The 26,931-nt window shown below is 41.7% G+C and overlaps 3 protein-coding genes across 11 annotated transcripts in view; 2 read left to right on the top strand and 1 right to left on the bottom strand.

Moving 5' to 3' along the window:
• zmiz1a (zinc finger, MIZ-type containing 1a) overlaps positions 1-7,534 on the top strand; it is a 134,439-nt gene extending 126,905 nt beyond the window's left edge. For all 9 annotated transcript variants that reach the window (XM_036126465.1, XM_036126466.1, XM_021307597.2 and 6 more), the window contains 11 exons: positions 20-185; positions 288-429; positions 1,169-1,379; positions 1,476-1,581; positions 3,099-3,259; positions 3,340-3,407; positions 3,490-3,558; positions 3,645-3,928; positions 5,019-5,212; positions 5,846-6,127; positions 6,321-7,534. In XM_036126465.1, the coding sequence (XP_035982358.1) occupies positions 20-185; positions 288-429; positions 1,169-1,379; positions 1,476-1,581; positions 3,099-3,259; positions 3,340-3,407; positions 3,490-3,558; positions 3,645-3,928; positions 5,019-5,212; positions 5,846-6,127; positions 6,321-6,428 (1,791 nt within the window). In that variant the 3' untranslated portion in view covers positions 6,429-7,534. The remainder of the gene's footprint in view (positions 1-19; positions 186-287; positions 430-1,168; positions 1,380-1,475; positions 1,582-3,098; positions 3,260-3,339; positions 3,408-3,489; positions 3,559-3,644; positions 3,929-5,018; positions 5,213-5,845; positions 6,128-6,320) is intronic.
• A 4,674-nt stretch (positions 7,535-12,208) lies between these two features.
• Positions 12,209-15,954, top strand: ppifa (peptidylprolyl isomerase Fa). Its single transcript, XM_012880553.3, has 6 exons — positions 12,209-12,428; positions 12,515-12,545; positions 12,632-12,720; positions 12,903-12,999; positions 15,497-15,572; positions 15,669-15,954. The coding sequence occupies exons 1-6, from the start codon at positions 12,285-12,287 to the stop codon at positions 15,802-15,804; spliced, it is 573 nt and encodes a 190-aa protein (XP_012736007.1). The 5' UTR covers positions 12,209-12,284; the 3' UTR covers positions 15,805-15,954.
• A 4,138-nt stretch (positions 15,955-20,092) lies between these two features.
• Positions 20,093-26,931, bottom strand: part of zcchc24 (zinc finger, CCHC domain containing 24) — a 57,991-nt gene continuing 51,152 nt past the window's right edge. The window contains exon 4 of the mRNA XM_012880584.3: positions 20,093-25,500. Coding sequence (XP_012736038.1) covers positions 25,387-25,500 — 114 coding nt within the window. The 3' untranslated portion in view covers positions 20,093-25,386. The remainder of the gene's footprint in view (positions 25,501-26,931) is intronic.

Raw genomic sequence — 26,931 nt, forward strand, 5'->3', positions numbered from 1 at the left:
AATTATTGCACTCTATTAGCCCCCCAGGCCGGGTAACTACCCCCACTCTCCGGTCCCTGGAAACCCGACTCCTCCCATGACCCCAGGAAGCAGTATTCCCCCTTACCTGTCGCCAAACCAGGACGTGAAGCCCCCGTTTCCACCTGACATGAAACCAAATATGACAGCACTTCCGCCCCCTCCGGGTGAGTTAGGCAGCAGCTCGGAAACACTTACGGTGTCGGCCTTTACCTTGCCCTGCGAGTCTCCATGGGGCCGAGGTTGAACGGCGTTTTTCTCCTCTTAAGGCAACCCGAATGAGGAGCTGCGGCTGACGTTCCCGGTCAGGGACGGGGTGGTGCTGGAGCCGTTCCGCCTGGAGCACAACCTGGCGGTCAGTAACCACGTCTTCCATCTGCGACCCTCCGTCCACCAGACGCTCATGTGGAGGTAGGCCCAAAACCACGCAGGAAGCTGGTCAATAAACTCGGTTCACCTCACCTGAATACTGCTTCACATTTTGTCACCTTGAATCTTCGTGCGTTTTCTTGGGATTTTATGGGCTAGACCAACACAAAGTAGAGCATAATAGACAAGTGGAAGAATAAGGATACATGGTTTTCAAGTATTTTACCAAAAAAAGCTACAACACCTACAATCCAGTCCAACCAGTTATTGAAACCTGGTTATAAAAGAGAAGTGTGAAGAAAGCAGAGGGGCCAGAAAGACCAAAATTTTACGTTTTGTATTACATGCAAAATGCTATTTGTGGTGGAAAACTTACCCTGCATGTCCCTATGGAGGTGCAATTCCCACTTTGAATCATGATGGAGGCAGCATCATGCTGTGGAGTTGCTTTTCTTACGCACAAACAGGGAAATGCCGCCTAAAAAACCCTCATCACAGGACGAAGAAGACTAGAGACTGGGGTGAGAGGGTCACCCTACAGAAAAATAGCCCTGAACACATCCAGCCTTAGCCACTCTGGAACTGTTTAGATCAACCATCTACATTCGTCTGGAGAAGAAAGAAACTTTGACTTGTTTTCTGTTCACTTTGTGTTGGCCTATCACCACTAGAATACAGGGGAAGTTTGTGGTTGTGGCTGTTTTTCACAACATGAAGAAGAAGTTCAGTGATTGTGCCTACATTAGCAAGTCCTGTGTTACACGTCGCTGCCGTATTGCAGGTCCGACCTTGAACTCCAGTTTAAGTGCTACCACCACGAGGACAGGCAGATGAACACCAACTGGCCGGCCTCGGTTCAGGTCAGCGTCAACGCCACGCCGCTCACCATCGAGCGGGGCGACAACAAAACCTCCCACAAGCCGCTGCACCTAAAGCACGTTTGCCAGCCGGGGAGGAACACCATCCAGATCACCGTCACCGCCTGCTGCTGCGTGAGTGTCCGCCAGCCGGCGCGACGAGACAGCAAAAACTGCTTGTCCTGCCACAGAGGAGGCGGGAGGTTAACGCTGTCTCTCGTTGCTTTTCAGTCCCACCTGTTTGTGCTGCAGCTGGTCCATCGGCCCTCTGTGCGCTCCGTCCTCCAGGGGCTCCTGAAGAAGAGGCTCCTTCCTGCCGAGCACTGCATCACCAAGAGTATGGCTCGATTTATTTTATTTATTTTTTGCTTTTGCCTTAGATTAGATTAGATTAGATTAGATTAGATTAGATTAGATTCAACTTTATTGTCATTGCACAGGTACAGGTACAAGGCAACAAAATGGAGTTTAGGTCTAACCCAGGGTTGTCAAACATACGGCCCGCCGAACAATTTAGTCCGGCCCTGTGGCTAAATGCATTATCATTATTTTCCCAGTGTCCTGTCTGGCAATGTGGCAATAAGAATTGTTGTCTTAATGCCACAAAGAGCTCATCAGATTTGACTTTCACAAGTGGAGCAGTACTCCAAGTACAGAAGAAAGAGGAGATAAAGGGAAGAGAATGATAAAACAATTATTGAAAAAAACATGTACTTCGTTTAATTGAAAATATGCAGTTCCTATATCGTCCACGAGGGGCGATGTTTTTTAATTAGCTGATTAAGCTTTAGGTGTGGAAAAATTTTAATCATTTCTTAATTTTTATCTGTTTGATGTATTTTGTCATGCAGGACAGTGTTTTTAAGTTCCAAAAAATGTGAATAAATGTTTTTCAACATTGTATAATCACTGTGATCAGTTCTTATGCACAATGCACAAGCAAATGTTTAACTGAGTAAAAGTATTGTTGAAATTGCACATACTTTTCTTAAAAACGCTGAGGTTATTCATAATATATTGTGTAAAAGTGAAATTAATTTAATATAAAAATCAACAAGTCCACATTTATTAGTTCTATTTAATCTTGCAATGAGTTTACTCGTGTGGCCCTTTTGAGATCAGATTAAGCTGTATGCGGCCCCTAAACCAAAATGAGTTTGACACCCCTGGTCTAACCAGAAGTGCAATAGCAGGAAGTGCAGGATATACAATGGTTCCATAAGTACAGGACATGGGTTTTTACTGAATAAATATAGAGATGAATACTATTATAAACAGAATTTTGCTGATAGATTTGTCCTATGAATATAATATATAGGTAACTAGTATTGTGAACTAAATTTACAGCTGGATGTGTACCGAATATAATATACAGGTGGATATTACTATGAATAGAGTTTTACAGATATGTACAATAGCATAATATACAGATGATTATTATAACAGAGTTTACATGTACTATGAATATATGTACATATGGCTATTACTATAGGCAGAATTGTGAGCATGATATACAGGTAGCTATTACTATAAAATGAATAAAGAAAGTTTGGACAGAGGCTATTTAAATTAAAGTGCAGTGGAAGGTAATTGCATATTACAGTTAAAGTACGGTATTGCAAATGTATATGTAAACAATTGGTACTGTGAAATAAACAGTCCGCAGTGCAAATCAATATTCAGTCATGAATGTGCAAGATGCATGTAAACAGTTGTTACAATGGTAACAGTCAGGAGTGCAGGTGAACATTACGGTTAGGGTCTCTTAATGGTAATCCTCCAAAGGAGTCGTCAGCAGACTTCCTGTCTCTGTCCACAAAGCCAATTTCCCTCCGCAACGTCTTTTCTCTGCAGTTAAGAGGAACTTCAGCAGCGTAGCAGCGTCGGCGGGCAACACCACTCTCAACGGAGAGGACGGCGTGGAGCAGACGGCCATCAAAGTGTCGCTGAAATGTCCCATTACCTTTCGACGGATCCAGCTCCCCGCACGGGGGCACGACTGCAAGCACGTGCAGGTGTGTTTTAGATTTAAGGAGCAAATAAAGACGATGGGGGTTAGAACGTTCTCCTGACGGCTGCTTGTCGTTCTCTTCAGTGCTTCGATTTGGAGTCCTACTTGCAGCTCAACTGTGAGAGGGGGACATGGAGGTGTCCTGTGTGCAAGTAAGTGCAAGTCTGGTCTTGTCTGAGTGTAAAGGCGGGACTGTTAAAGGAATAACGCTAATAGGTGTTTTTGTCCCCTCAGTAAAACAGCATTACTAGAAGGTCTGGAGGTGGACCAGTATATGTGGGGTATCCTCAACGCCATCCAAAAGTGAGTTTCTCTTCTTGAAGGGGTAATTCTTCCTCATTTAGTCTGGTGGTTTCAAGCCAACACAATCTGCTGTCCTCCCCCTACAGCTCAGATTTCGAGGAGGTCACCATAGACCCCACGTGTAGCTGGAGGCCGGTTCCCATCAAGTCTGAGGTGCACATCAAGGAGGATCCAGATGGACCGCTGGCGAAGCGCTTTAAGACCATGAGCCCGAGTCAGATGACCATGCCCAACGTTATGGACATGATCGCTCAGCTGGGGCCCGGTCCAGGACACGGTCCAGGGCCCGGGCCAGGACCTGGTCCAAGTTCCTACCCGCCTCACCCTGGACAGCATCCCAGCGGAAATGGAGGAGATTACCCTGGAGCAGGTAACAAGAAGCAGTCAGGATCACTGAGGTTTATTCAGGATGGAAAATTATTTTCACACTTTATTACATAATTCACTATCTACATGCATCCATCCATCCATCCATCCATCCATCCATCCATCCATCCATCCATCCATCCATCCATCTATCCATTCATGCATCCATCCATCCATGCATCCATCCATCCATCCATCCATCCATGCATCCATCCATACTTCCTTCCATACTTCCATTCATGCATCCATCCTTCCATCCATCCATCCATCCATGCATCCATCCATACTTTCATTCATGCATCCATCCATACTTTCATTCATGCATCCATCCATGCATCCATCTATCTATCCATCCATCCATTCATCCATCCATCCATCCATCCATGCATCCATCCATCCATCCATCTATCCATCCATCCATCCATCCATCCATTCATCCATCCATCCATCCATGCATCCATTCATGCATCCATCCATCCATCCATGCATCCATCCATCCATCCATTCATGCATCCATCCATTCATCCATGCATCCATCCATTCATCCATGCATCCATCCATGCATCCATCCATCCATCCATCCATCCATCCATGCATCCATCCATCCATCCATCCATGCATCCATTCATGCATCCATCCATTCATCCATGCATCCATCCATTCATCCATGCATCCATTCATGCATCCATCCATTCATCCATGCATCCATCCATTCATCCATCCATCCATCCATCCATCCATCCATCCATCCATCCATCCATGCATCCATTCATCCATTCATGCATCCATCCATCCACCCATCCATCCAGCTCTGCTACTTTAAGTCTTAAGTTAAGTTGAGTCTTAAAAATATGGATGTTTTTTTTCAGCTGGAACAACTCATGTGTCTTTTGAGGATAAAGCAAAAACAAAACAAACAAAAAAAAAAAACAGCCAGATAGAACAGCTCGATGTACTGCCTGTTTTCATTTGTTCCTTCGCTGATTCTTGTTTTTCTGCAGCACTGAAGTGAAATGTCTTACATGATCTGTTTTTAATGGCCCACAGATTTGTGTTCTTTGTTACTAACTGTGTTTTCTGTTCTCTCCCTGAAGGCCACAGCTACCACAGTCAAGGTAGCTTCGACTTCCCCAACGGGAACCCATCTGGTGGCGGTGGTGGCGTTGGAGGAGGAGGTGGTCCTCCTATGAATGATTTCATCCATGGCCCACAGCTCTCCCATCCTCCTGATGGACCTGGTGGTCTTCTCCCCCAGGACAAGCCCCTTAGCCACGCCATGAACGATGCAGTAAGTGAATAACCTGTAGATAAAGAGCTGCGACTGTAGCACTCGAGTCGTGAAACATAGAATACAATACCCCATGAATGTGTATAACTTGTTGTTATACACATTCCTCCATTATGCTGGAGGAAAGAGGTTGCATTTGATGCTTCGGTAGGGAAGCTGTGTAGAAATGCAAGCCACACTTCTCAGATTTGCCTAGTAAAATAAAAAGAGAAACAATTTGAAATGTCTCCTTTTCTTTCAACCTCACAACTGTTTGCACTACTATGTGTTGCTTTATCACATAAAATTCAACTAAAGCTTGTGGTTGTAATGTGACTAAAGAGAGGGAAAAAATAGCATGGGGTATAAATACTTTTGTAAGACGCTTTAAATCAACTGTTGTCATATTTATAAGTGTCTTGTTATGGGATGGAGGGGCAGCCTGTGCCTCTAGGCCAGCATGTGTGCTCAGTCATGCTCACATGCTCACGCTTCCATTCTAAAGGCCCGTTCCACCGTTGTTCATACTCATTTAGTCGCCCCCCCCCCACCTCCCCCCGCCTTAACACGTTACCCTCCCCTCTGTGTCTTCCAGCCTGTACCTTATCCTTCCTTTTCACTCTCTGGCTTTCTGTTTGCGTCTCGCACCTGCAGATGTCCCATTCAGATCAGTCCCATAGCTCCATGCAGCCGAGCATGCATGCGTCTCCCCATGCTGGCAGCCAATCAGGGCCTCCCTTACATCACAGCGGCCAGTCAGGGCAGCCCCTGCATCACAGCGGCCAATCGTCGCAGCCTCCTCGCCAGCCGCAGCCCCAGCCGCAGCCTCAGCACCCTGGGCAGAACAGTCACCCCCACGGCGATCTGAGCTTTAACCCCTCCTCAGACGCGCAGCTGGCCCAGGGAGCCCAGGACATGCCCGAACCCTCCCTGGATGTAAGTGTGCCTCGCTCTGGGTGCCGTAAGCTACCTGTTTAACAGCTAACATTGTCTGCTAGCAGCTGCTCTCATCTCTTTCCTGTCCGCTTTGATTACTTCCAATTGCTCCTGCAGAGAACCGAACAGAAACGCGACTCTGAAGGTGCCTCAGCCTCTCACAGATTTTTCTCTCTCGCTTTTTCCCTCCCAGCTGCTTCCGGAGTTGGCCAATCCGGAAGAGTTACTTTCCTACCTGGACCCTCCCGACCTGCCCGCCAACAGCAACGACGACCTACTCTCCCTTTTCGAGAACAACTAGCCCCGCCCCCCTCGTCCTCTTCCTGCGAACACTTGGAGCCGCTACCTGTCGCCGTGCACGCTGACTCGCTGGAACTGTTTCCTCGTCGACGACGGACCTGTGGCACAGGAGCGCGGCTGTGAAGGAAGCGGGACATCAACACTCGCCCGCTGCACTCCCCCCCACACCCCCTTTGTACTCGTCTTGTGTAACGATTCCACACACCAGTTCCACCTCCTCTGGCTCCACCATTCGTAGCCATGTTGGTGGGCACTAAATTGATATGAGATATTTATATATTCTATACACATACAGTATATGTGTGTATATGAACATTATATATATATATATATATATATATATATATATATATATATATATATATATATATATATATATATATAATTTGTATATGTGTGACTTTTCAACTGAAAACTGTGCAGCTATAATCATATATGTCAACACAGAGGAGACAGGAGCCTTGGGTTGTAGCTTTCTTTTATTTTTCTTTCTTTTTACATAATGTTCCTTTTGAGAAAAGAAGAGTCGGAGGGATAGCCATTGTGTTGCGAAAGTCTTTGTTTTTTTTTGAAATCCCAAATTAAATTTGTTCTTCCAAATCTTCTACACACACGCACACAACCCCAGACTTCCCAGTATGCGTGCGTGTGTGTGTGTGTGTGTGTGTGTGTGTGTGTGACAGCTGAATAAACCGTCTGAATCAGAGCACTGATGCCCGTGTCTGCCGAGGAAGTGAGCGCATGTTGTGCAGCGTTGCGTGTTTGTCTGTGTACAGGTGTATGTCAGGAAGACAGAACGGCATTAAAAAGTCCGTCCATTACTGTTATTTCATTAGAAAAGGGAAACACAATTCGGTTTTGGCTTTTATTAGATTTAAAACTGTTATTGCCACCAATTTCATTTGCAGCAAATCATGAAATAAGATTCGATTGTACAACATGATCACATGTAGCCATGCTTATCAAAATCTAACAGGCGATTGGTTAAAAGTTACAATAATTAAGCTTTAAGTGTAATTCGAGCTTCTTCTTGATTCCTGCACCTGTGCTGTTGCTGACCAAAGCAAAACAGCTTCAAGAAACAAGAAAATATTACAAAAATAAAAAGTCCGTCGTATCACAGGACATCCATAAACTCAGAGTGAAATATTTCAAATGTTTTGTGTTCATTCTGACGATCACGGTATCTCAGAAAATGACGGTCCTAATCTGACATAACAATCAAAAAATGATTTTATTAAGTATAGAAATGTTATATCATGACCTACACAATACTGCTGACTCGACAGTGTTCGGGCAGACCGCCACAGACGTCATCTACAATGACGGCGAGTCGCTGAAGATCATTGCTAAAGGCCCTGGTTGCTCAGAGTTTGAATCCTATTAATGGAAGGCAAACGTATGCTGTCTATCATGATGTTTTAAAGCACTTAATGCTTCCCTTTGCTGACAAGCTTTACAGAGATCTTCATTTCTTTTCCCAGCAGGACTTAGATACTAAAGTAGCAGTAGTTGCTGTAATGTCATTTTCAGAGGAAGATGACAGAGAGACCAGATCCGACCGTGTAGATGAGCTAACACCATCAGTATCACCGTAACACCATCAGCCTCACTGATGCAGTAATTCAGGCTAAAAGAACCCCAACCAAGTATTGAGTGCACACTGTACAGGACAAAAACAGCTTTTATTTTATTAATATTCAGATTTTCTGAGACCGTGAGATTTAGGCTTTCATCAGCAGTATGTCATAATCACGACAATCCACAGAAATAAAAGTTACAGCGACATCAGCCTATGTAGTGAATCTATAAAATCAGTTCCACTTCTTGAGTTACTCAAACAGACCAACTTTTTGATCATCTGCTAATCTACTGAGATACACCTGTACATGTCCTGTTTCTGTTTGCCTACGAGTTCATGTGAAAGACGGAGAGGGGGATCGCGGCGTTTCTTGTTCTCCCTAGCGATCATTTGCCCTTCCTTGTCAAGGTTTGCGCCGTTTTCATCAAAAGTGCGCGTGTGCCAACAGCCCCCCGTCGTCTTCGTCCAGCCCGGGTGTGCTCTAGCAATCTCGTCTTCATCTGTGTGGCTTCGTTTGAAATCTCATGGTTTACTTCCTGCTTGTTGTCCTGGTTAAATGTGTGATCGTCGCCCCCACGTCGTAATTAATCAGACCCGACCTTTTTAAATCTCCGTGTTGTGAAGGAAAAGAAAAAAAAACAACAACATCTGTGTAAGTGTACATGATTTCCTTCCGTCATGTTTTCACTTTTGAACTGCATCCGTCTAGGTGAAAGCAAAAACACATTGTGCATGATGGTCCAGCAGTGCTGCCGGACTAAGTGTGTGTATTATATCCCCCTTGTGACTGTACAGTGCTGTACCTAAAACTATTAGTGGCTACGTCATGGTACTGTGTGTCTGTCCAGGCCTGCACTCGCTCACACACACACACACACACACACACACACACACACACACACACACACACACACACACACGGTCCCTGGTAACAACCTAATATTGTAGGGAATCTATCCGTATGCACTGTCACTGGCCTTGTACTGAGTGTTTTCCGTATTTTGAATCCCAACCCTGTGACAATGCATCAGCAAAAAAAAAAAAAGAAATATTTAAAACTATCCTGCAGGCCTTTCTGGGGTATTTTTTATTTTATTTTTATATTTTATATGTATGTAACGTCCAATCAGCTTTAAATGAGTTCCTTTTCTTTCTGTTCTAAAAGATTGTTAACGCAGCTTCGAGGTCCAAATTTCTCCCTGACTTGTATTTTGTTCATCATTGTCGTAACGTCCTCTTAATTTAAAGTGAGAATGTGCAGAACGAGGCCCGAGGGCGAGCGGTCCATCTCCACACTTATCAGAATTTGTGTATTTTCATCATATTTTGTATTGTTTTAAGTTATTCTTGTCCAATGTTATTTTTTTTTTTTTACGACCAGTTTGATTTGGTTTATGCAGTTGTGATGCAGTACAAACGAGTTTAGCAAAAAAGAAAAAGAAAAAAAAAAAAAAGAAGAAGAAAGCTTCCCAATTTGAGTTCAAATCACCTTCCAGAATCAAATGTGTTTAAGACGATGCACTGCCGCGTCGGGAGGTTTTTGCACCCCTGCACAGTGCGTGATGATGCACGTAAGCTCTCACAGAATCACGCCTCGCAGTTTTTGCGATCCGATTTGTACTTTCTGGTGGGAGACGTGGGAAAAGGAGGCGGAGGGATCCCAAAGAGGGGACGGTGGAAATCATACAATGGACTCTGAAGAGTATTCTCCTTGTAGAGGGAGGATTTGTGGGCGGGGCTTGGGGATGTAAGGGATATTTGTATATAATGTAAATGACAAAATAGAGACACATTAACAGAAATGTATTCATTTTTCTCCTGTGGGAGTGTGCATAGTGTATTTAGAATTTGTAAAGCTTGCATCCTCCTGTCAGACGTCGCATTGGGAAAACCAGTCTGTGTTTTGATTGCCTCTGTGCGGACCTCTCTAACCACGCCTGTTCATTCAATGTAAGATACTCAATGCCACCTTCCTCACGGGGTTCAGGAACAGAAAAAAAAAAGAGGGTTTTGCTTTGCGTAACCTTTAAACCTCTGTTTTTCACTCTTTACCTGTGTACTTTTCAAAGGTGCTACAAAATTCTGAAAAAAAAAAAAAAAAAAAAAGCTTTTGAGGCCTGACTGAGCCTCGGGTGGCTCCCGAGTGTGGCATCCAAAAATTTACAGTTTGTAGAAACAAAATTTTGTCAAATTTGTAACTTTTTCTGAAATATGGCAAACGTGTTGTAAAGGTACAATCTGAAGCGATTGGCACAAGTGGCAATTGTCTTATTTGGTTTTGTTTTTTTTTGTACATTCTGTGTACAATCATTTCATATTCTAAACTGGTCAGAAGAACATTGTGATTTTTAGTCTTGCAAATCTGTATGTAGTTAGATTATGTGACATCCTAATATTTATCTAATAAATATGTATTCAGATGAAACACACTGAACCGCCTCTGTCTCATTTTCTTTTAACAAACTATATCTATATAAACCCTAGAATGTGTAAAAAGCCTTACATTTGTCTATTGAAGTTACACAATCTAACAGCCTTGAATTTTAGTAAATTTCTTCATCCGTCTATCCATTATCGATACCCGCTGATCCTTGCTGGGTCGCAGAGTTTCTTCAAACTGGGGCATGAAAATAATTTCCCCATTTCTCTCAGCCGCTGGCCACGAGGCTGGATGAGAAGAAGCCATATTTATGTTGCTGCCATGCTCAGTGAGCAGGATGGCATTGAGGATAAAAAAGCTAAGGGGGTTGAGAGAAGTGGAACAAAGAGTGGCCTCCTGGGGTCCCCAAGTCTCCATAACAACCACCAGATGCATGTCAACCCGTTGTTTGGAAAGCATGCCAGTCAAAAGCCTCTCCTTTCCAGCCATCACAAATCTAAAAATGTGTGGAATTTGCTGAACACTACTGACTTTTAACTAGAATTGTGTGCTTTGTGAGGCTAAGAGTGTGCTTTTCAGAAACAAACCCTCCAAGTGCAAAACAAAACAACCACAAAGAGACGCACCCCAGGACAACTCCATGTTGTAATAATAATAGGTGCCGGTCATGAAGGCTGACGTTAATGGGTAGTTCAAGAAGGGCCAAGAAACAAATGAAATTTGATCAAAGTATAAATAATTGAACTTTCTGTTAGGATGGTTATTCATTTAAAAAACCTGATAATTGTTTACAGTGGAAATGTATGTAGGAGCCATTTATGATTTTCCTTTGACGCAGGTACTGAGAACAGAACATGTAAAGCATTAAACTATTACATTATCGCCTGTGTTTGTTTTATTTCTAAAAACAAGGTGGTGGATTTCTGTATGTGTAGGTATTTATTAATATGATTATATCCACAGGTATGTGTAGTAACTTACATATTGGCGGAATGTCTGAAATAAAACTATTAATTAATTTGCATGTGGAATGCATGTAACTAGTATGGAAAAAAATATATATTCTCGTATACAGCGGGACAAGAGAGTATTTAGTCAGCCACTGATTGTGCAAGTTCTCCTACTTAGAAGTATGAGAGAAGTCAGTCAATTTCATCAAAGATACACTTCAACTATGAGAAACAAAAGAGAACAAAATTTAACTGAGTAAATATAACTAGTTACAACCTACCTCTGACAACCATCCAATGCAAATATGATAAATTGTTTGTGAGAAAGAGTTAGCATACATATTAATAAAGTTTTGGAGACTGAAGGTCTCCTTTTGGTCTTAGCCTCCCTCTGATTTAGCTGCTAGATGTAGTTTATAGGACCAACTATTTATTATACTGGATTTATTCTCAGTGAAGGTGCCATAAGAGTCATATACAGCAAGTCACATTAAAACATGTCAATTCTACTGAACCACCGATTCAAAGGTCAACAAGAAAAATCGACGTACTTAGACGGCACAAGAAGTTTGAACATTGTATTGTGTATTTTCACAATTTGAAAACTCTTTCCTGAAAATACATATCAGAAAAAATAATCACATTTATTTAATCTCAATAAGTTACATTTTAATTTTAAAATCCAAACCAACATCAAGGACAAAAGAAGGTGTTACAACATAAAAACCTCAGTCATTGCTGCATGAATCCCGATTTAGCCGCTTTGCTGTCAGCTAAGAAGAGCAAGAAGCATGAGCAAAATAAAAGCTGCGGTTTATTTCCGCCCACGTGGTGTCGCTGTTTCACCCCGCGGAAGGCCCGCCTCCTTCCGTGACGTCACGTGTAAACAACAGCCAACGGCACCCATGGCCTGTAGCCGCGCTTCGCTCAGCCAGCTGCGCAGCGATGATGCAGCTGAAGAACCGCGCGAGGTTCGGCCCGCTGGGCCTCGCTGCTGCCAGGCTGCTCTCCTCGGGGCCCGTCCGGAACCCCGTCGTGTTTCTGGACGTGGAGGCCGACGGCGAACCTCTTGGAAGAGTCACCATTGAGGTAGCATCTGCAGCTAACACACCAGCCTCTCCCATTGACCTTGGTTCTGAACTCATAGTAACTCCTCTTTCTGTTTTATCTGGCAGCTGAACGCCGACGTAGTGCCAAAGACTGCAGGTATCATTAAAAAAAGAAAAGAAATAAAATTGGAGAAAACCTCCCTGTGTTTCTTTTAACTGTAACACAAGTTTAATTGTCTACAGAAAACTTCAGAGCCCTGTGCACAGGAGAGCATGGTTTTGGATACAAAGGCTGCAGGTTTCACAGGATCATCCCCGGATTTATGTGTCAGGTAGGATTTTACAGAGATAACATTATGCAAAAAAAAAAAACAGTAATAATAATAATAATAATTTATCATTATTATTATTATTATTATTATTATTATTATTATTATTATTATTATTATAGTTATAATAATAATACTGCAGAGTGCTGACTGTGTTCTGTGCTTCTGTGGGGTTTTTTTCACAGGGAGGGGATTTCACCAACAACAATGGCACAGGAGGCAAGTCTATATATGGGAAAACATTCAAAGACGAGAACTTCAAACTGAAACACACAGGTCCAGGTACAAGTCAACACATTGTAAAAACATTATTTTTCATAACACAGTAAATGACGGATAATCTGGACAGAAAAACGCTTCAAGTTGTTTTGCGGAAGGCTCTGTAAAAGATCATCCTGGCTCATTCTGGACCCTCTGAGAGGTTCTCTCTGATTCCAGCTTTCTCATGTCTGGGTTTTATTTTATTCTGTATCAAGTTAATATATATAACATTTTAAAGGAGCAATAAGCGAAATGTCACCACTAGGTGGGCTCTTAAGCACTGTCTGTAGACCAAAATAAGATGTGTGACAAGCAACGACTCTCTACCTCCGTCCCTCTTTTCCTCTCCTCTTCTTACCCGTCGCTTCCTATGCGCATATTTGCAAAGGTTAAAAACAACATCCTCTTCTTGAGGAGAGTGTCTAGTGAAGAACTAAGTAACTCATAACTTTATAATTGCTCTGTAGGGGCCATATTAGGTAGGGGCTAAGCCCTGAGTGGCAGCTGTTCACAGGCACATGCGGTCGGCTCGGCTTTGTAAGCAAGAGACTGGAGAACACGTCATAATATATTCCATCTAAAAAGATACCTTTAGTTCTTCACATCACCGTTTTTCAGTTCTAAAATGATGAAATCTTGCTTATTGCATCTTTAAGAAATAAAAATGTTGCCCTAGAAAACAGAGCAAGAGAATGTTGTTTCTTAAAACAAGAAAACCAAAGTGACAAAACAAATTAGATAAAAAATAAATGAGTGGAAAAATAAATTAATAATAATAATAATAATAATAATAATAATAATAATATATATATATATATATATATATATATATATATATATATATATATATATGCCCCTTGACTGGAAGGACAGGGAAAATGTGCCTGAAAAGCCAAGCAGTTCCACAAAAATCTTAAAGTATCTGGTTGTCTGACCTCAGTGTTCTAGGTGAAAGTTGATGGTGTAAAAGATCCTGCATATCTGACATGGCCAGACTGTTAGGAGCCTTAAAAGCCTAAGTCAAATCTTAAAGTCAGTTCCACACTAAATGAGAAATCCGTGGAGTGGGGCCAGCTATGGAGTTATACGCCCCCACTTCTGAGTTCCTGTGATAAGTTGGTGCCGCCACATTCTGCAGTAGCTGCAGACGATGAAGGAATGACTGACTGATGCCTTTATACAGAGAGCTAGAGCAGTCTAAACTGGTTGTGATGAACTCCACTTCAATTTGGGTTGAAGACATAATTGGGGGGAAAAAGATAGACTAAAAGGAGCTAAAAGCCCTGGAATTGTTTTCAATAGGATGAAGGAAATTTAAATTAAACCATGATTTAATCTTATCAACAAAGACCTATAAACACTTTAAAGAGTCACTACTTCTTAGATTTCTAGCACCAGGGAAGCAGTGGAAGGGGATCACATTTCCTAAACATGGAACTAAAAGACAACAAAATGATAAAAACAGAATGGGGCCTAAAAGGGAGCCTTGTGGAACTCCACAGGTAGACGGTGTTGTAACTTACAGATATCTACACACGTGGACAGGGAAACTCCTGCCGAGGAAAAATAGGACATAAAGCAGTGCAGATCAGTGGCTACAAGCAGTACCGTTCAAGCTGAGATGAAAGTAGGCTGTGATCATGGCACCAAAGACAACACTTAGATCCAGAGGAACCAAAACACCTGAGATACCTGAATCCACTGTTAAACGAAAACCCTCCCCACAGCGTTTTAATGCTGTGATGTTGTTTAAAGCTAGACTCAAACCATTCATAATTATTGTTTAAAAATGTTTCAGCTGAATGGAATTTTTTTTTTTTTCAGCAACCGTGAGAGAGAAGAAGGCAAGGGGGTCTGGTTTATTTGTAGTTTATTTTTCTGTGTGCTTCAGGGCCGCTGGAACACACTGAGACAATGAGAGATGTTTCCATCCATACTGCAAAAGTAAAGACCCCAACATAAAACACGACGGTATTTAAAACCAACAATCAGAAAGAACGGCAAAAACATGTAGTAAAATTCACCTTGAAGACAAAACATTAGAAAAGAAGAGCAATAATAGCAAAAAAAAAAAACACCCAAACAAACCCGAACAGTAGCTGTTCCACACCTCTAGTTTCATTCTAGTGCCAGATTGACTTTTTCTCTCCACCAGATGGCAGCACCTAAGTTTATGCAGGCATTTAAAAAAGAAAAAAAAAAGCTCCTGGTCATATAGATTTTGCAACCCTGATGTGAATGACCTACTTTTCACTGAGCCAACACGCACAAATCAAAATAATTTCTTTTCTCGGATCAACTTTTTTTTTTTTTCACACATAGTTCATGTTTTTTTGAGGGGCCTGTTGTGTTGAGAGATTGCACGTTGCGTAAGCCTTGGAGGAAGAAAAACAGGCCTCCTTTTCCCCTCACACGTTCCTTGACTTTGTACGATGTGCCTCTGCGAGATCTCAATGCCGCCGGATCACACAGACGGGTTCTGGTGTTCTGGTTCTGATCGGCCTTTTGGTCTCCGCAGGGACACTTTCCATGGCAAACTCGGGGCCGAACACGAACGGCTCTCAGTTCTTCATCTGCACGGCTAAAACCGAATGGTAGACCCTCACCCGTCTTCACAGAACCTCATCACACCCCAATCTGCGTCTTTTAGGGAAGCGCTGAGCTCCTTTTTGTGGCGTTTCATCCGACAGGCTGGATGGGAAGCACGTGGTCTTCGGCCAGGTGAAGGACGGCATGGACGTGGTCGTGAAGATGCAGGCCTTCGGTCTACACGACGGAGGCGTGCTCAAGGCCATAGTCATCACTGACTGCGGAGAGATCAAATAAAATCCCCGGGCTGCTCCTCGGATGCTTCTGCAGGCAATGGTTATTAACCTTTCCGTACTTATGGTCATGTTTAAAAATGACCTGATATTTAACCTTCATATATTTATGCAAAGTGATCAAGATTCTGGTCTTAAGCAAAGAAAAAAAAAAGAGATAATCAATATCGAGTGAGGAACATTTCTAAATGTATATAGATTTTTAATAATGGAAATAATGCAATAAGTGAAACTTACCTGTTGTTGTGAATACTACTCAGTAAAATGCACAAAATTGTCACTTTGTATAATCTGATGTACAAGAGTTTGAACAATATGCAAAATCCAGTTATTTATCAATTATGTTCTAGAATTTAATTACAGTTGAAAAGATATCTAAAAAAAAGAAAATTTTTCTATCTGTGCAATACTTCTAATAAAATCAGATTTTTATTTTTTTCACTCTGGTGACCCTGTTTCTGCGGTTTTACATCCAAAATGTTTTGCAATCTTCTCTAGCTGTGGGATTCCTCTTGCCTAAGAGGTCCAGCGCTCAGTTCGTGGTGAAACAGACGTTTGGGTGCGTGGTGGGCCTGAGCGCAGCCGGCCTGTGCTGTCTTTTTACTCAGGGGGGGGCTTTCTGCCCAAGTCCCGCTAAAAGTGGCCCGTTCTGCATAAATGTAACTTTCCCAAAGCATTGTGGTCCGCGTGGGAGCGTGGAGTGTGTCGATCCAAAACGTGTTTGTGTGTTTGTGTGTGTGTGTGTGTGTGTGTGTGTTGTATTGTTCAGCAACAATATGTGGGGAGTGGGGAAACGTCGCAGATGTGCAGCCATGAAGCGATGCACCCACCCACACGCTGCTCGACTCCAGCCTATCCTTTAAGCTTTTGAATGCAGCGCCCAGAATTGTCCCGATGAAATGCCATTTCCCCGACTCTTCAGACATTTTTACAGCTTCTCTTATTCATCCTCTGTTAAGCTTTAATGCAACAGGCAAACGCTTCATTTGTGGTTGTGATAACTTACGTTTACTGAGCTGAACACGTTGCCATTTCCTGTGTTCTTTGACACAGTTAATACCCAAAGACCAGGGAATCAATTCAGATTTTTAGTAACTTTGTCTACTGTGTGTCAAGAAGGACCAAATCTACCAGATCTCTTCTACAGTAGGTAGTCTTTCTACAAAGGTAGTGTTTACATGTCTCAAATGTTTGCTCACATGTCATTGCACTGGGTTTTATTAGGATTTAATGAGACCGACCAGCATTAAGTGCTGGATAATTGGTGATGTGGAAGGAAAAGGGAAAACTCTTAACAACTCTACCTATTAAACTATTTAAACTGAGTCGCTAAATACTAATTAGATGCCATCTGAAGGCAATCTGCCGTTGCACTGGATTTTATTCAAGAGTGTTAGAGTAACGGGGACTGAATTAGGGCTGGACGATAATTCAATAACAGTATATATTGATCAATCGACGTATATTGATGATAGAAAAAAAGGGTCAATGAAAAGTTCAATAGAATAAAAGTTTTCCTTTCTTTTGCATTCTAGTCATGTAGGTTAATAATACAGTCATTACATCCAACCAACCAATCACAAACGCAGAGCCAGGAACGCTCCGCCCCCTCCTCAAAGAGTTTAGAGAGCACACGTTCTTTTTAATTTTTCTTTTTTAAACTTGCAGTTTTGGTAAAAAGTTGGTTGAATAAAGGGTTGAGTTTGAATTCATTGGTATTTTTATTAGTTAAGAAAATTTATTTTGACAGTCAAGGATCCTTTTTCTGCCGTTTCACAGCTATTTGCCGATTTGTTTATTGTCACATAAATTCCCTCTTAGACTACATGAAGCTTGTGGGCGTAAGGTGAAAATGTCCGAGGGGTGTGAATACTATTGCCACGCCCTGCGTGCATTCCGTTGTAATAACCAAGTTGTAACACAGACAATGCACTTCCTATACTCGGTAACATTTTACAGCATTTCCTTTAGCTTTAGAGATGAGATTTTAAACTTAGAATGACATGACTCACTCTGTACTTTCATGCACCATTAAGAAACAGTTTTACAGCTTTTTTTTTTCCTTATTTTTTTTTCTTTTAAGCTGCGGCCTGATTACAGGACATGTGCCCCCGGCCCTGCTGGTTTTAAAGCTTCCCGGGAAAAAAAAAAAAAAGGAAAAAGTTGTCCTTGCTTTTTTTAGACCCGCACTCCAGCACCAGCGACTTCCTGTCCTTTGGAGCAGGATGTGACATCCACCGATGTGAACACAGTTTCCAGATGATGAACACGTGAACATCCGTGTGCGCGTTCTGGGTTCTGAGCCGGGGTCCACAGGAAAACCAGAAGGTGTGTGTTTAGATCAGCAAGTAGGCTCTTTATTTGAAAGTCGGGGGAGGAAGAGAGGAGGAGGTCTGAGGGCCCGGGAATGGGTGGTGCTGCTTATCAACCTAATACTTTATGAAAGTAAATAATGAAGCGACGGGAAAAGCCAAGCTTTCGCCCCTAAACGAAAGCACATGTGTCCTGACCTTCCATCGTTTGTTTGACTTCTCAGATTGCATTGTTGCCATAGTAACCTTTTTTTCTGCTCAGGCTCTGTTTGGGCCAAGAGGTGTAGCAACAAACTTGGTATAACTAGGGTTTCCGCCCTCTCTCTTTGTTTTAGCCATTTTGCAATGCATGCTCAATATTGGGAATCTAAAGGCTTGGCTGAAGATTTGCTCGACGCGCGTAATCGATGACATCTTTACAGCCAGGACCAGCCGGCCTTTCTGTGAAACAGCTCGCTTTTATCACCCAGCACCCGTGTCAGCTGGTGTCCTTTTTAAGTGTGTTTGGGGGGGGGGGGGTTTCTGTCCACAGTCAGACTCTGGGTGTTGAAATGCGAGGCCTCACGGCTTTATGTGTCTGTTATCTTTCAGCACTTTCACGGAATGTAAAAAACAAAACAAAAAAAGGTTTTACACGTTTCTCCCTCGTCTGCGTTACGCAGCCTTCACGGACAATCCATTAGAAACCCCTTCATCGTAATCTATGCTGCTCAGTCTAAAAGCTTGACTTAAAGACGGGCCTTCAAAGATGCAGAAATGAAGACTTGTAAAAACAACATGAACAGATCCTAGCATAAGTACCTTTTATCTGCATTACAGCTACAAACTTCAAAATAATTTTATTGGGATTTTACGTGATTGACCAACATAAGGTAGTGCAGGTCTGTGACGTGTTTGGAAAAGGATGTGGCCCCGTTGACTCTGATAGCCCCTGATAACATCCAGTGCAGCCAATTGCCTAGAAAAGTCACCTAATTAGTAACCATGGTGCACCGGTAATTGAACCCGAGTGCACACACAGCCGTCCTGCAGAGGCTTCAGAGGTTCCCTAGAGAACAAACTGCATCGTGAAGCCCAAAGAACACACCAGACAGGGAGGGGCAAAAGGTTGTGGAGACGTTTAAAGCAAAGCTAGGTTGTATTCCAAGTTCTGGACATTTCACAAATAAACGGAAAGATCGAAACTCTACCGAGACGTGGGCGTCCATAGAAAGTGTTCAAGACAAGGAGAGCATTAATTACAGAAGCAGCCAAGAGACCCGTGGTAACTCTGGAGGTGGTGCAGAGATCCGCTGCTCAGGTCGAAGAATCTGTTGAGAGGACAGCTATAACTTGTGTACTTTTTATTCTTTGTAAAGAAAGCCAGAGGGAACATGTAGAAGAAGGTGCTCACAGCTCAACCTTTTCATCTACATGAAGTATGCTGTGTGGAGGAGAACTAGCGTGTCACATCACCCTGAACACCGTTCCAACAATAGAACACGGTGGTGGCACCATCATGCTGTGGGAAGTTTTTCTTCATGATGGGTTAGGGAGGCTGGTCAGACGGAGCAAAAATACTGGAATAATCCTAAAAAAACAAAACAAAAAAAAAACACAAGAGCCTAAGGAGGAGTATCACCTTCCAACAGGACAGTAGCCCCGAAAACGCAGCCAGGGAGACAACTACATGGTTTCGATTCAAGCCCATTAATGTGTTAGAGTGGTCAAGTCAAAGTCCAGGTGTGAATCTAACTTTGAATGCTTCAGTATTTGAAAATACTGATAGAGCTTGAGCTATTCTGCTAAGAATAATTGAAGGAGGGAAAAAGCCATTAGACGTGCAGAGTCGTAGAGACGAACTCCAAAGTAATTTCTTTAAACTACTGTTTTAGTCTATCACAGAAATGTTACATGCTTAAATGTGAGAAAGCAATACGATCTCAGGGAGGGGACTCTAGGGGAAAAAACAGACCAAAGGTAAATAAAAACAGCAGACTGTTTGATCAGTTATAAATTTGACTTTAATTCACCAAGCTCTCAACAGCTCCAAAGCACTAAAATGTTTTCCCATCTATCAAATAAGGCACATTTTGGAATGCCGTTTCATGGACGTGAAAGACAGACCTGTGGCCGACGCGCCGGACCTCTCCTGTCTTTGTCTCCCAAAAAAACAAAAAACACCAAAAAAATAAAAACATTCACCTTGCGCCTGCGTTCCTTCCAATTCAAACATTACATTATTGCAACATTGCATTGCAAACATCTCACGCGCACACACAAAACCTTCCAACTCGACCGCGTTAAGCGTTAACACATCACATTCAGTAAATATGTGTTAATCATAGAGGCTACACTTGTGGTAAATGAAATACTTCAGGACTAACGTTGCTGCTAACCTTAAGCTACGGTAGAGGATTTAAATACGTGTAAATTGCACAAAAAGTAATATTTTATTCAAATCCAAACACATGCACATGCAAACTCGGACAGTTCTTTGTCAAACACACTTTCCTGACAAAAGCATAAACACGTCCTAAACTACGAATAAACATGGTTTATAACAGTTTCCTGTCGTCGCTGCTTTAAGCAAACTACATCTCACAGTTTCATGTGCTTATACAGTGGTGAATATCCATCACTAGGTAAGAAACAAAACAAAAAAAAAAAGAAGTATTTCTGCATGTTAACACAACAAATCTGCATATTAGTGTTTACAAAAAAAGGATACATACGCCTTAAAGGATGGTTAGTCGCATAGCCACGGGGGTTATTTAACACTGCTGACACATGAAAAATACAATGGCTTATAAGGGAGAACGGGCATTAATTATGTACCAGCTTTTTCTCTAATAATATTCTATGTAAGCATCAATATTTCCTTCTCAGTATAGCTTTGTTGCATATTCTATACAAAAAGTGTTGTAAAAAGTCTTTCCATAAATATTTCTGCAGGATATCCCTCCAGATCGATGTAAAATAAAACAAAAAAACAATTCCCCAGCTTTGATTATTTCTCAGCAATAGGCCCTTCTTTATAGACACGAACAAACAGAAAAAGCTATATATCGCTAGACATCGCAACTCGTGGCCGTCAAATATATACATAAAAACATCTTAGTCAAGGAAACAGGTTGCAGATTGCTTTAGAAATTTCAACATCTAGTAAATGTTTCCAAAATACACATCTTATTCATAGGAGGAAAAAAAATCATTCTGATCTGCAAATGTACTAGAAAATTCAAGATATTTATGTCTACAAGTTCATTCTCTCCTTTTTTAATGTTTTCCATCGTCTGCTTCCAGAGATGCCGTTTATAAAGGCGCCCCTATGCCGCGTTTCCGGGTGGGAATCAAACTTTTAGACAGGATCTTTATTTATCTTCTTCCATAATAACACTGTTGCTCATGAGGTTAATTTATAAGGCATCGATGGCGTTAAGTCTGGCAAACCGGTTAGTGTCACTGAGCAAAGCAGAAGCAACGCATCAACATTAAGACAAATGGATTGTTCCCAATAATGGACGGCTGTTAGGAGTCTGGGATAATATATATTTTTTAAATGCCAAATCTTCTGTTAAAAGGGGCACTCTACCTGACAGATGAGCTTGATCAAGCCCGAGAAAAGTGACCTCAGTAGCGTCTTAATGATAAGTCACGCGGGATCTCACTTTAAGCTTGGTGATGCAAACCGAAAACCTTCCAAGCAGGACTTTTGTGGTCTCAAACCCACTGAATATAGAAGCGTCAAGATTGGTCTTGAATTGAACAATTTTACGCCTAAAAATGAAAAAATCAGATCTTTTTTCCCTCCATCTGGGAACGTGCAGTACCTGATTCAACAGGTTGCACTAACACTCTTCAGTGTTGAGGTTGTTACCGAGGAAAGACGACTCGGCTGTTTTCGGTCTCGACGCGGCTTGATGAGGTGATGAAAGGTGAAGTCAGACGGAGCGCAAACAGTGTGAGAAGCTCCTAGAAAGTAAACTGTTTTCTACAGATGCATGGTGGCCAGGCTGCTGCTTTTACACAGGTAATGAGAGTTCAGCAGATTAACAGCAAGTCAAACATATTGCATCAAAGCTCCTTTACTGTTTTGTTTTTTCTTCATTTGATGAGTTTGTCCGTTACAAAACATGCAGGAGTAGGTAAGGTTGGAAATCACACAGAGACTGATGTTTACAGTTAGAAAAGTTGACCGTGTTAATTGTGCCAAACACTAATATAAGATGCTAAAGACTGAAAATGTTGTTTTGTGGACTAGTGAGACCCAGTTTAACTGTAGAGCTGTGTAAACACCAGCTGCTGTTTCTCCCACAGCGGGGCGCCCCCTCTAGTCCTGTATTTGAACGAGTTATTTAACAATCAAACATGAAATAACCATAAACCCAAGCTTTTTCCTCTCCAATCTCAAATTGGACACATCTGCTAGTAATTTTGAAATAATTTTGCAGACTGAAAAATTATATTTACATTTCTGGGTGTAATGATAATAAGGTCCTATAACTACTGGAACTCTGCTGTTTTTGTAGCTTTTTACTGATGCAGAGAGATTTAGTTCTTTAAAGTTTTTTTTTTTTTTAGAAAATGATTTAGTTTTATATTTTATTGTTAAGATGGTTGAAAAAAAACCCAACACTTTTTATTTTGTATATTGTAGCCCCTAAAAGGGAGACCGAATGGGCAGGGCGGAGATCTCTGATCGGTGCGGGTCTACCATTGACGCCACCTGGAAATCCAATCACTAGTGATCTTTACACCTGTCGCGTGAATGCAACGAGATCCTATTGTTAACTGCACTTTTACGGGTGGTCTCTCTGTAAACACATTTGGCCAAATGCCTTTTGCTCCCAATAGGCAACAGGTTCTGTGCCACATTCAGGTGCCAACTACTTGCATAAGCACTTCATTACGAGCAGTCGAGGAATGAAAAGTGCACTAAACCCCATAGCTGGTAAAAAAAAGAAAAAAAAAAGTGACACCTGGTTTTTGCAAACAAATATCCTGTAAACTTTTATATAGCATGGAAGTCGGATTACATCACATTTTAATCCCAGGCACGAGTCGGTGTACTTTGAGCTCAGCATATGTGGTTTAATCATCCCCCCAAAAAAACACTATTTAATACCAGGTATGATGTCATCTTATAACAGGCAGGGTAGTTTATAGAAGATTATGTTATGGGGACCATATGGAAAACAGATTAGTGGGATTTTGAGTTTACTTCAAGTGACTTAAAGTGAGTAAGACGTTTGCTTTTGTTTGTATTACGCCTTTCATCGTTGTGGACCTGAAGAACTGAATCCCCGGAGCGCCCTTTTAACTGAACAGTTGGCATTTAGTTACATTTCCACACACAGCAATGTTCCAACATGACTCCAAATGCTGCAAGCAACTGTGTACGTTTTTTTGTTTTTTTTGTCAAAACCAACATTTTCTTGGATAAACACAACCACAATAGATTATAAGGAAAAACAAAACACAGCGTGAGGTCCAACGTTTCATAAGCGTTTCGTTCTGTTGTGAGGATCCAAAGGAGGAATAACATCGATGTTGATACTCCATGACAACAGACCGCAGTGGGATTGTTATTGCCAGCTGGAAACGCTGGTCCAGCAAACTGCTCCGAGGCGAATACCCGCCATGCCAGTTTAACCGCTAATAGAGGGGCTTTAATCTTTTTCTCATCCTTTGTCCCATCTTGAACCTCCATCAAGACTCTCTGATCATCGGTTAGCACATACGCTGCTCCACCTCTGAGCCCACGACACTTACCCTTACAGTCTCCAAATCTCTTGAAGGCACTTACATGTTGCGCTATAAAAATATATACTCAACCGACTTTCGGAAGGCTCCAAATACAGTACGCATAACGGGTCGCATCTCCTGCGGAAAACAATCCTTGAAAGGCAGATTTGAATCACTGGAAACTAAAGTAAAATTTCCACGGTATTGCTTCAGGCCTACGGTTTAGGAATACCTCCTTAAGTTACAAAGCTTATGATAGAAGGCACTGAAAAAAATGACTGTGTTACATCACTTTCAGCATGCCGTACACAATTATCAGCTTCGCCTTTCACAAACAGGACTTCAAATTCAATTCTGCCAATATATATAAAAAAAAAAAAAACACCACGGCAGTTATTTAAGGCAAGATGTTTGCTATTTATAACCTTTTAACAGAACCTCTCTTCATGAATCCTGAACTATACCTTTTAACCCCAGACTCCCTATTCAGCTGTTAGCTACTGGACATGAAGGAAAATCAAAAAATCTGCCAGATATAACTAAAATTGATTTTTAATTACTGGCTAGTTGTAAACCCTAATGTAACAGTTCAACCTCTAAGTGATATATATATTCAAAATATTCCAAGAACGTCATTGCTATGAAAAATACTGTTTAAATTTTGACAAGCTGGTGATCGGACTGAAACCTGTTGTCCTACATATTGATCCTGCGTTTGATTCGTCCAGCATCTGTTTCTGCTGAACACCGATATCGAAGCTGAGAAAATTCGGTGAAACCGCTTCTATCAACATTTTTTTTTTTTTTTTACAAAAACGCGTCTGCGGAGCAACGCTATATGACTGAACCTACAGTAGTTCCTAAATACACACGGACTCAGTAACACGATGTGATACACAACAATAGAAATAAAAAATATCCTATATGTCCCAGTTAAAATTCAAATTGCACTCTACAAGAAAAGGAAATAAATATGTGAAATGTAAGCTTGGGATGTATGGCACTTTATCCCTCAGTTAATTCACAGTTAGTAAGATGTGCTGCTGACCCCTATAACGGATTTAAAGGCCTTTTTTTGTTTTGTTTTTTTTACATTTTACCATCGCTAGAAGGCCCCCACCCCTCCCCGCCTCCCGACTAAAAATGTTCATCACATCGCATACTTCACTCGGCAGGAAAAAGGGAAGCAGATCTCTGTAAACACAAAGCCAACAAACCCCCGAGGTGAGGCATTGACCCTGAACATATCGTCAGAGACACCAAGACGATACATGCTTGGTGTTACTCATCAATACATTAATTGGCTGCAGTTAAATATACACTTGGAGTAATTCTGTTTCTAGAATATGGTGTTTCGATATTTGAAATGCGCGTAAGATGACTGATCCTGATCTTATAGAGGGAAGGAAACAGAAACAAAAATAAAAAGAGAGGATTGGAGCTACCATTAAAGCACAGAGTGGACAAGAGGGGCAGAGCTGCATGCCGACAGACAGACAACGGGACTTGTTGTGACGCCAAAGTTCTTTCCCTCTGGGTGGAGATGATTATTGCACGCGGCGGCAGTAGTAGCCCAGGACTTTGCATTTCTCACACAGGTGTTGCGGGTGCTCCTTACTCTGGTCAGACACATCCAGGCCGTCCGGCTTCTCCAAAGGTCGCTGGAGAAGCAAACAGGACAAATGCTGAGTCAGAATAACAGAGTGTACGTGTACACTTTCAGATTTTACCTTTTACCTCCAGGTCATTCGCTGGACCCCATAGATCTAGTCACAACAACCTCTTATTACCAACAGATGGCGCCTCAAAATCTAACGAATATGAAGGTTTCTATGATATCAGTGATTTATGCTCAGTTCTGCTTGTCAGAATATGTCAGTATTCTGCTAAATTTCAAGTTCAGAGAGATGATCATTCCTTTAAATGTTGATTAATGTCTGAAATGCTGAATGCGAACCTTATGTTACTGTTTAATAAAATGATCACATGTTTGAAACCTTGAATGTGAAAACGTCTCCAGTTGTGAGAAAATACACAATAAAAATACAATAAAAGCTGATGAAATCGATCTTTCTGATCTACATTATAAAGAATATGTCTAAGGAAAAAAAACATATAGTATTTACCTCTCCCTGGCTTTGTAACAATGCATGGCTGGCAAGTTTCCAAAGCATTTCCTTATGTCAGTAAATTGCTAGAAAATGCAGTTGTAGAAACCCAGCTCTGATCCCGGCTGTGTAGATTACAGATCTACGACCCTTTTCAGTCTGGTGTTCTGAAGCGTCACTCTTCTGAGACTGCTTTAGTAAAAGTTAGACTTTTAAATGTCTGCAGATGCAGGAAAACGCTCTGTGTTGGGCCTTCTTGATCTCAGCACTGCCTGTGATACTGTCAACTACACAACTTTAATAAACAGGTTGAAGGGCCTGTTTTTTTTACATCTCCTAACACATCTACGCAGATGACATTCAGCTGTATGTGTCTTTTAAAAAGCATCACCCAATGTTTACCTCGGATGAGTGACTAGGTCTCCAGCTATTTTCTGGTTTTAAACAAAAATAAGACCTTGATAATAGCTCCTTTAAGCTGCTTCTTTTTGCCAAGCAACCAAATCCAATGTGAAAAAACCTTGGAGCTACGTCTGACGCCTCATTAGGCTTAGACTCACACATCAGATCTATGTCTCGCTCCTGTTTCTTTCATTTAAGAAGCATTTCTAAAGATAAGAGACATGGTCTCCTGAGCGTTTAGACCACTGCAATGCTCTTTTTTTGTTTACCAAATTGCTCTCACTTCTTTAAAGTTGTGGCAGAAACCATTAAACAAGAAGGAGAAACACTATTTCTCAGGTTGACTCATAAAACTGAATTAGTTATGCACGTTAAAGTAAAAACTAAACTGAGTTTCGGAAGCACTTCTTTGACAGTATGTTTAGCCTAGATAACCCCCCGGCGGACGTTCTTCACAGACCAGACTTGCACTGAACGCCGTTAGTTGAGAGATCTGGAGAGCTGCAGCGTGCTTTAACTGTACCAAAAAGAAAAAAGAAAACAAAGAGGGAGACCATCATCTGATTATAATGGTCTGTTTGG

The sequence above is a fragment of the Fundulus heteroclitus genome, chromosome 22 (genome assembly GCF_011125445.2).
Source record: "Fundulus heteroclitus isolate FHET01 chromosome 22, MU-UCD_Fhet_4.1, whole genome shotgun sequence".
NCBI classification, from domain to species: Eukaryota; Metazoa; Chordata; class Actinopteri; order Cyprinodontiformes; family Fundulidae; genus Fundulus; species Fundulus heteroclitus.

Excerpts from the sequence above, each read along its gene's own strand:
- ppifa (XM_012880553.3), top strand. The coding sequence starts at position 12,285 with ATGATGCAGCTGAAGAACCGCGCGAGGTTCGGCCCGCTGGGCCTCGCT. Across the intron at positions 12,429-12,514 it reads TTGGAAGAGTCACCATTGAG|CTGAACGCCGACGTAGTGCC; the intron begins GTAGCATCTGCA and ends TTTATCTGGCAG. Across the intron at positions 12,546-12,631 it reads CGTAGTGCCAAAGACTGCAG|AAAACTTCAGAGCCCTGTGC; the intron begins GTATCATTAAAA and ends AATTGTCTACAG.